We start from the raw sequence: 9,925 nt of genomic DNA, 5'->3' as shown, positions 1-9,925 counted from the left end.
TTTTACAGAATGTTCATTTTAACTCTTATTATTTGAACATCATAAAAACAACAAAAGATAAATCTTTAAAAATACTCGAACGATCTAGTTCGAAGATATTTTTGGAGCATGTTAATATCTTTTTAAGTTTCGGTCTCGATCCCAAAATAAAAGTTGACTGTACGGATGAGTACTTTCGTCTCCGTAAATATTACACACATTGAGATCAACAAATCTATACAGGTTGATTTTTAATTAAATTAAACCGTCCAAGTTACTCATTCTCTTACATTTGAAGATATTTTGAACCGCATTGATACAGTTTATAAAATTACTGTCGGGTTTTTAATGTAAAGCACTTCTCCAAAAAACTTTTTCCATACATTTTGTAGAAAAATTGAACCATACGGTATGGTTCAATTATATTTACAATATATCATCATAACTAACGTAACAAATAAGATCAGTATTCTGTCTAAAAACACCCTGTATACGACAAAAATCAGGATAAAACCGTATTTTGGCCCTGGCATAATTCATAAGGACCCGGCTGGGTTTTTATCGCGATTTTGATAGAGAATAATTTTTGCATGATAGAGGACGCCGCGCCTCCCCACAGCCTTCACTGAGTCATGCTGCACGTTAAACTAAACACTAGGCTCTTACATACTTGTAATAGGGGTGATTTTCAAACAAAAATGTAAGGTCTGATGTGCTACATCCGAGATGGGTCGTGCGGTGCATATAGGCAATTAGATAGAGCCTACCTGGATGGAATGGAATTTTACTGATAAAAAGGCCAATATTATGAAACGTCGCTGAAATCTTGATTCAACAAAGTCAAGAACAGAATTCACAGGCAAACGTGCTTGTAGTTAGGAAACTTGAATATGTAGAGCAATCTCTCATATGGTTTCATCTCCCTTTTGTACTCTAATGCGTGAGATTCCTTTTAAGATCCGCTATTTATACGTCAGCGTTATTTTTTATGATACCACTTGGTACAAATGGTTGACCCTAATAAAGTTAGGCACCACAACCTAGCTCACAAGACTCAATACCTGTGTTTTACTTCAAACGATATTTCTCTAAATCAATGTTACAGCTAATGAATCGTTAAGCCTTAATTTTATAGAGTAACTAATGTAATTTACCATCGGCTGTTCTATAAAAGAACAAATGCCAGGTACGGGGCTGCATCGTGCAATCAAGACTGTAATTAACGTCAGAGAGCATTCATGTAATTCATTAAACGCCTTCCTTTATAACGAGACAGTGAAAGACAAACAACGCACCGTTTATAAGCTTTGACGGTCAGTGTAATAAACTATAGACCTAGGGCTTCATAGCGAACTGTTGTAATTATCACGGCATTTGGCAGGCATTGATTACAGCAACGTCAGTTTGATAAACAGGTGACGAAACTAAGTTCTAACTTTCATTCTTCCTTTGGTTTTCTTCTGAAAAGCTGAGTTGCACCACCTAACTTTAACCGCAACTATGTAACGATAACCGGTGCTTTTAGTATGGAGTTTGACAGACTTTTGACCTTTGCTAAAGTTAAAGTAAGATGGTGCAACACAGCCTTAAAGTTTCTGCGTCTCTTTTTTAGAATCAATGGGATTGAAAATCCTAAAATTTATATTAAAAACTTATGATCCAAGCCTTTGTCAAAATAACTATTGTTCTGTAAATATTTTTGAAATATAATATTAATAACTAATGATAAGACACAATGTTAAATGTTAACAACAAACTTAAGTACGAGTAAAATGAGAATTGAATTGAAGTTGTCACACAGGAAAGTCTTGTCGGATGATAAAACCGAGCTGCGCCCTCTGTTCCACAAAGGATTTTAACATCAAATATTATTTCTGTAAGCTATTAAACCGCAATCCTTTCTATCAGAGATATCAAGACAATTGTTAAAGGTTGTAAGTCAGGTTTTAGGTTACAGGCGCGGGAGGCGGGCCCGCAGACAATCGCCGGAACCACTCAGCGGGTCGCCGTCTTTCATTCACCGACACACCGACACTTCGAGCCCGGCCGACGCCGACACCGACATTGATCCCCATGACGACATTGTTTCTCCTCGATGGGAGGAGCGATTGATTTAGAATAGAAACATTCTTGATGCGTAAATACGATTGTCAATTGTTTGTTGCGTCCGCAAAGTGCGACATTGGAGCGATAGCGGCCGCGCGTCAATTGTTTTTTATCGCATTAAAAACAAGGCGGGACAGACATTAAAATGCCATCGTTCATATCATCAACAAAATAAACTTTTATGAAGGTATGAGATAGGTGGTAATTAGAAAATAAAACATCTGAACATGTAGTTAAGATAAACAGTTTGCCTAGAGCTTTTAGTGACAAAAGCTCTACTTACCTGAATTTAACTAAACCAAATAATTAATCAGTGCCTGAAGACGAAAGTCTACAACCAATGTGTGTTACCAGTGATGACTTATGGCTCGGAAACGTGGCCTCTCATTATAGGCCTTAAATACAGAAGCTCAAAGTTGCACAGCGGGCTATGCTCGGTGTTTCTTTACGGGATCGAATCAGAAATGAGGAGATCCGTAAACGAACTAAAGTCGCTTACATAGCCCTACGGATTAGCAAGCTGAAGTGGCAATGGGCAGGGCACATAGTACGCAGAACTGACGGCCGATAGGGCAGCCAGGTTCTGGAATGGAGGCCGCGTACCGAAAAACGCAGCGTGGGACGTCCACCCACAAGGTGGACCGACGACATCATAAAGGTAGCAGGGAAGCGCTGGACGCAGGCCGCTACCAATCGATCAACATGGAAAGCATTGGGGGCCTATGTTCAGCAGTGGACGTCCTGTAGCTGAAATGATGATGATGATGATGAAATAATTAATAAATCTTTTTAGAATACACCAGTTTACAGTTATTCATTTTTATGTCTACTCATGTAAACCTACATTCTCGATTCATTTTGATACATATAATTCATGTTTTCTGTCGTATGGTTCCTTGAATCGCCTACCGTGCCNATCGCCTATCTTTAGGCTCTATAAAGCATTCTGTGCCAGTTCTGACTAAACTAATCTAAATTTCGAGCTAAACACAGGCTCAGGTAAACAATTTAAAACTAGCATAAATTAGATCAAAGACAACCACCATCCTATAACTTTAAACTGTTAAAAAGAGCAAAGCGGCAAAACCTTAATCCCTAACAACATGGGTCTGAACCAGATTTTAAAAAATATTTTGGCAAAACACACCATAAATATCGACTCTATGTTTGAGATGGTATGGTTTATTATAACTTAAAGTGTTTTATAAGCCTCGAGGCGCTATCGTGGTGGAAATAATTACCAGTTACGGTGTCGGGAAAGCTATAAAAACGGCAAATCGAGGGACGAACGGATAGGCACAATGTGTTAGATATTAATTTCAAAATTATAGGCTTCAGCGTTTCGTGCAAAGGTGTTCGGAGCAAAAACGTCAACAGAAGTGCTAAGAGAACCGGATTATTATTTTAGGTCATGTAATGACCCTTCTCAAACAGCTGCCTCTACAAATATTTATTATTTGCTCAAGATTGAATGTGTTTTCCAAACGCATTATGTTTTTTACTCAACAAACTCGTGTTTGGAAACAAATATTTGGTACTAAACAATATTTAAACACTATTTACTCGTAGATCTACATATTGTAAATATTAGTTAAAACATTAACTAAGGTGTACCTAAGTATCCCTAAAAACAAAGCACCATCATTGCTACCACATTCCAAACTGTCACAAATTAATTACCATACTCAACTAATTAATTTTAATCATTAAATTAAACCTTTGATTTAAGTAGTTCATTTGTAAATTGGGCAAGAGTGAAATTGTAACATTACAACTTAACAAACTAATTACAGTGTGACTCACATTGAAATTAAATAAATATCACTTAGCGATACTTAAAACATCTAGTTAAAGTGATTCCATGCTATTATGATCCAGATACCCAGGTGTCGTGGATAAATAAGAGGTAGGACTAATGTTTGTTGTCGGCACACAATTACCGCCTAATGACGCAATAGAGCGCTAATTATAAATAGCCCCACTTGGGCAAATAATTCTTAATACTTATCATAGACCTAGCGTCTAAAGAAATTCCCACAGATGGTGCTTCTCAAATAACAACAAGTAATTTGTAATCACTTTTTTTTTAGAAATCGTACTAAATAAATCTTTTGTAATAGGATATTATCTAAAATACTACAGAACCTTGCAAAAAATAAGTACTAAATAGATATATGACCTTATTATGACAGCTTTGTTTGTTTTTGGCTTGATAAATTAATAAGATTTTCATTTAATTAAATTATTAACTTATTTAATATTATTAATAACTGTAATTTAGTGAGGTCAAATCCAAACAATAAATAATCATTATGTTGTTAAATAAATATTTAACCTATGTTACTTACAATTATTATAAAATCAAAATATTAAATAAAAATAAAATATTATCTATCTATGAGTACTAATATCTTCTTATATTTTGTTTTCTTTGTTGTATTGTATGTTAATGAATCAATAAATTGTTGTAATAATTTCTGGTTGACCTAAAGTTAATATCAAATGAATGTGCCGGTCAACAACAACCAACTTCTCAACAGTAGAAGGTTCGTTTCGAACTAGAAACTTATTTAATCAATTACCACTTGAATTATTAAAATAATAAATCACAGATCAATAAATAAACCTATTAAAAGTGCGCGAAACGAGTTATTTCCATTGCAACAACAATATTCATTCATATATTCACTATATCTTCAACTAGAGCTGAATAAATGATAAGAATGAGTGAAGATAGTATCTAATTTTAAAACCACTTATAATTTTATGATGGCGTATTTAATTTATTAATTAATTAATAAAAAATATAAAGTAGGATAAGCTATGGATGCTATGGGATGCTTGGGTTTCAGCCTTAAGTGCCACCATGTAGGTCTAGTTAAGATTAATATGAAATAAGACCCCGTATTCTAAAACGGTGTTCGTTTGATTAAAACTTAAACTTAGACTCGACTCGAGCCTAAGATTGGTTTCAGCAGTAGGATCTATCACAGAATTATCAAAATTAGTGACATCAATCATCATCAATCATCTCACTTATGTAAAGAAAGAATATCTACATTTTTATCTTCCTATGTAAGTACGTAAATAAATACAAAAAATAGTGTTTAAATAAAGATGGAATGGCTAGGATGCAGGTTTCAAAAGTTCCAAAATAATCATAAAGTTTTAGAATAATGTCGGACTTCAGACGGGTCTTTAAAAAAAAAACAAAGGCTTAGGCTGAGTTGCACCAACTTACTTTAACCGTAACTATTACAGTAACCGGTGTTTTTGTATGAAGTTCGACAGATTTTTGACATTTGTTAAAGTTAAAGTAAGATGGTGCAACTCAGCCTTAACAAATTTTAATTCCAAACCGCGATCAACCTTAAGGCTGAGCTGCACCACCTAACTTTGACGTTAACCGGTGCTTTTTGTATGGGTTTTGACAGATTTTTGACGTCTGTCAAAGTTAAAGTAAGATGGTGCAACCCAGCCTAAATGTGTTGTTCGTAGCCTGTATCCGATCATGTTTGCAGTGACATTTCCGAGTTCGGTTACTCATCAAAGCAAGATCAACAAGTACAAGTAAGTATCTTATGTGACCTACAAGTTTCATTATTTATTAGTGTCATTGTTTTATCTTAAAATAACTTCACACCAATGACGTCAAGTGCAGTATAAACAAGACAATATTATCAATTGAGAATTATTTGAAATAATGTATTTACAGTATTTTTTATCAGCTGACCAAATATTTAGCTTTCTGTTTTGTGACGACTTATTTTTTTTCTTTATGATCTATTTTCTATATCTTTTTGATGTTGAAAGTTCATTTATTACAGAAGGTACAATCTTGAGCCAATAATATTATTTTCTTCTTTAAATAGATTCGTATTTAAATATTAAAGTAAAGCATAATTAATTGAACCGGAAACAGTTGGGCTTCTTTGGTGAATTAAAATAATTAAAAATTCTGTAATTAGTGAAAATAAAACTAGTAAAAAGCCTTACGGCTTACTTATTTTATTACATAAGGTTTGCATTTCATTTTGAGAGGTTCATTTATTCATAATAAAATTTTGTTTTATTTATTGTTTATAACTTATGTAGGTAGGTAAAGTACTGGATATGGTGGTATCTGCGACTTTTGTGAAAAATAATTTACTTCGAATGTTTCTTAATTTTTTAGTTCAATTTAAAGTTTCATCTATGTAACTAGGTACCTATCAAACATAGCGTGTAAGTAAATTATAATAAATCGAAATTATCTCACTTGACGAGTTTTGAAAATCGCTAAATCCACACGCATAATACATGTGTAGCTTTATTATCTGACCCCTTCAAGATTATTTTACAAAAAATAGTGCGTAACATAAGGCAGTATCAAGACATTCAAGCTAAATCTCTCATATCCAGTCTAACGGGATATTTATCAAATTAGATCTGCTGTGTAGGCGTGAACAAAGTATATTATAATGTGGATATAGTCATTTTATTTTCTATAGATTATGGATACACAAGCCGATTTATACTTGAAATTAATCAATGACATGAACTGATCAAAATGTCTTGCCCAAACCAAAAAGCGAAAGCTTTAACGTCTAACCGATTCAATTTATTAGGCGATCCCGGCACGTCCTGCAGTCTAACAAGGACGTGGATGAGTCAGCGCGATCCTCACAATCCAATATCACGAGCCATTACGACACAAACGCGGCTGACGCGCCGCGTTACAGCGTGAAACAGACCACCATCGCGACCGCTTTTTATCAAACGCCACAATGAGTAGCACCGTTCGGGCTAACTCGGGCTACACGCCCCCCACGAAGCTTTGCAATCCTCAAAAATACCAGTGAAATATCTGTTCCAATACGACAAATTACCGGTTCTACTCATCATCCCATAATTACAAGTTTTACAAGCACTAGAAAAATTTTGATGGTATATAAATTTAGTATAGCTATTAAGACTGAACTTTTGGATATGTATTTTGCTTCTGCAGAAAATTCCAGCGAAATATGTTATAGTTTTACTGCTCTGTGTATTGGTCATAAGGATGAATAACTAATTTAATTTTACAGCAATTAAAACAAAATTATAACTGGAGCATAGTTGATCTAAACAAGTTAAGTGCTACGATAAAGATCTTCAAGGCTCTAAGCTTGAAGGTCTTTATCTTTGCTTTTTTGTATTATCTTGTGATAATTAATATTGTAGTTCGTGTATCTTAAACTTTTCTATAAGCTCTAAAAAGCTTTCATAAAGTACAAGTACAAGACGCCACGGTTCATTGTTTTGCTGAATAAAAAGTTAAAACAATCTACAGCACCAATCCAATCAATTGCAAAGTGCTTCTACATCTACCGGCATTTTTTTGATCTACAAACGTTGGTTGGCTCGATATAACTTTTTATTTGAACTTCTTACTGTTTTACCATTTAGTAAAAAAATATTTTGAAGATTCGACTGTGGTCTAATCGCCTGTTTGTCGGATGAACCGTTTGATTTTGTAATTGTAGCTAGGATTAAGGTTTTATTATGTTGTATAGTTATTCTATCGATTAGTAAACTCATGTCTCTCGAAATAAAATAAAATGTTTTGTTAAAATCGAACCTTAATAACAATTCAGTTAATCTAAGAATTGTTTCTTGTAAATAAATACCGCTAATGGATGTTTATAATAAAAAGATGCTATAGTAAATAAGGAAAATAGGTTGACGTCAATAAATATCAATAAAACAAGTTATTCTATGCAATAATTGTTCCATTTAATACCTACTCAATAATATAATTACAACAAAACAATATTTACAAAGATAAAATGTAGGAATTAAAAAAAAAATAAACAATAGAATTAAACCTTATTATCCTTATCTAAAATAAATAACACTTTTAAATGTAGGTACAACAACATTCCTTTATACATTATCCTATCTACAATAACATTTAATGATTACGATCATTAGAAGCGTATTTACAAACACTGACATAACGATTGTTACGCAATCATAGGAATCTAAATTTATAGTCTCACGTTAAGTATATCTGTATTATTCACTAATTTGAACAATTTATACTAATAGGTTACGGAATGTATAATGAGAATTCCAACATAGTTGCTATTTGTTCAATAAATATCCGACTAAAAATATAATAATTACTATCTTATAATATTAACTACGAGTACCTACGACTGAGATCTCTAATATCATGATTAAATTTTCAATACACGCATAATAAGTCACCTGACAATTTTAATTGATCTTTGTAATGCTTTGAGGTCAATTTTCCTACGTTGTAAACTATTTACAAGTTATTTATGAAGGTTTTAGTTAAATGCGTTTCTTCAGCAAAACATCAAATGCTTTTACTCTATAGGCCTACTATTAAATACACTGGCCTACAAAAGTAAGTATCACACTTTTAAAATTGCAATAACATTTTAAGCACACAAGTTATAGTTTCGAAAATAAAAGACTTGATAAAGAGAAGAAGAAGAAAGCTGATCAGATTTGCTATAAAACGTTATTAGTTCAAATATCAAACTTCTATAAATTAGAAAAATATTAAATTTTAAAAGTATAGTTTACTTAGTTTTGCAGACCGGTGTAGTTGCTAAAGTCCATGTACATATTTGCAAACTGCAACTATGATTATTTCACGCATACACATTTCCTATTGACTTATTTACTCACTCGATCGTGAACAAGTAGGCTTCGTAATAATATTACAATTTCTGTACTTACAATCTAGCATTGCACGGGTTATCGGAGCAGGGCGCGCCGTGATGTCACGCGACGGGCAGCGGCGGCGGCGGCAGGTAGCAGGGGCGCAGCGCGTGCGCCGCCGCCTGCAGCAGCTCGGCGTGGTAGCGCTGCGCAGCCAGCACATACGGCGGCGGCATCGCCAGCTCCAGCCGCGGCAGGCTGGCCAGCGGCATCACGGGCTGCGGCGGCGACGGCGAGCAGCGCGGCGGCTCCGGCTCCAGCAGAGCATCGATAGTGAACGCCCGCCGCGGCCTCTCCCGTGGCAGCATCGTCATAGACGCCTCCGGCAGCTCCGCCGGCTCCGGGCTCAGCTGTGGGCACATCGGCGGCGTGTACAGGCTCGCGCTCGGCATTGCCGGCGGCGGCGGCGCGCCCGCCTGCCTCGCAAGAAACGCTCTATTGAAACTCGCAAGCGCGGCCAGCTCCGCATTCAAATTGTCCTTCTCCCCTTTCTGCAGCTTGAATCTCTTGCGTCTCCTCAGCAGCGAGCCGTTCTCGAACATGTCGAAGGCCTGCGGGTGCAGCGTCCAGTAGGCGCCCTTGCCGGGCCGGTCGGGCCGCCGCGGCACCTTCACGAAGCAGTCGTTGAACGAGAGGTTGTGCCGCAGCGAGTTCTGCCAGCGCTGCGTGTTGCGCCGGTAGTACGGGAACCGGTCGGTGATGAACCTGTAGATCTCCGACAGCGGCAGCATGCGCTCCGGGGAGCTCCAGATCGCCATAGCGGTAAGCGAAATATATGAATAAGGTGGTTTTTGATCACCGTAAGATTCACGCGACGGTCGCGGCATGGTCACTTCCACCGATGATAGAACAGAGTTAGTATTGAGAGTTGATAGAAAACAAAACACGTATGAATGAGCACGTCACTTCGGAGCGAGGTGTGGAGAGTAACTGAGGCGCGGAGAGCGGCGCGCGCCCGCCCGCCCGCCGGCCCGCGGCCGCCGCGCCGCGCGCCGCCATTGGCCGGCCGGCGCACCAATCGCGGCCTCGCCGTATCAGGTATAATGTCGGCTTTCGCTCCACTAACAAGGAATTTAAATTGATATTATGTTTATATTGCCTCCAAATATCTTTTGTGATGACACCG

At 36.6% G+C, this 9,925-nt stretch overlaps 1 protein-coding gene across 1 annotated transcript; it reads right to left on the bottom strand.

The window, feature by feature from the left end:
* Positions 1-8,008: 8,008 nt before the first annotated feature.
* Positions 8,009-9,711, bottom strand: LOC114351764 (fork head domain-containing protein FD4). Its single transcript, XM_028303079.1, has one exon. It carries the CDS (start codon positions 9,624-9,626, stop codon positions 8,862-8,864), a length of 765 nt encoding a protein of 254 aa, XP_028158880.1. The 5' UTR covers positions 9,627-9,711; the 3' UTR covers positions 8,009-8,861.
* Between the last annotated feature and the right edge of the window lie 214 nt (positions 9,712-9,925).

Source organism: Ostrinia furnacalis, unplaced genomic scaffold (assembly GCF_004193835.3).
Source record: "Ostrinia furnacalis isolate ACB-3 unplaced genomic scaffold, ASM419383v2 OfSCF1172, whole genome shotgun sequence".
NCBI classification, from domain to species: Eukaryota; Metazoa; Arthropoda; class Insecta; order Lepidoptera; family Crambidae; genus Ostrinia; species Ostrinia furnacalis.
The sequence above is the reverse complement of the archived record's forward strand: the minus strand, read 5'-3'. Positions and strand labels throughout refer to the sequence as shown.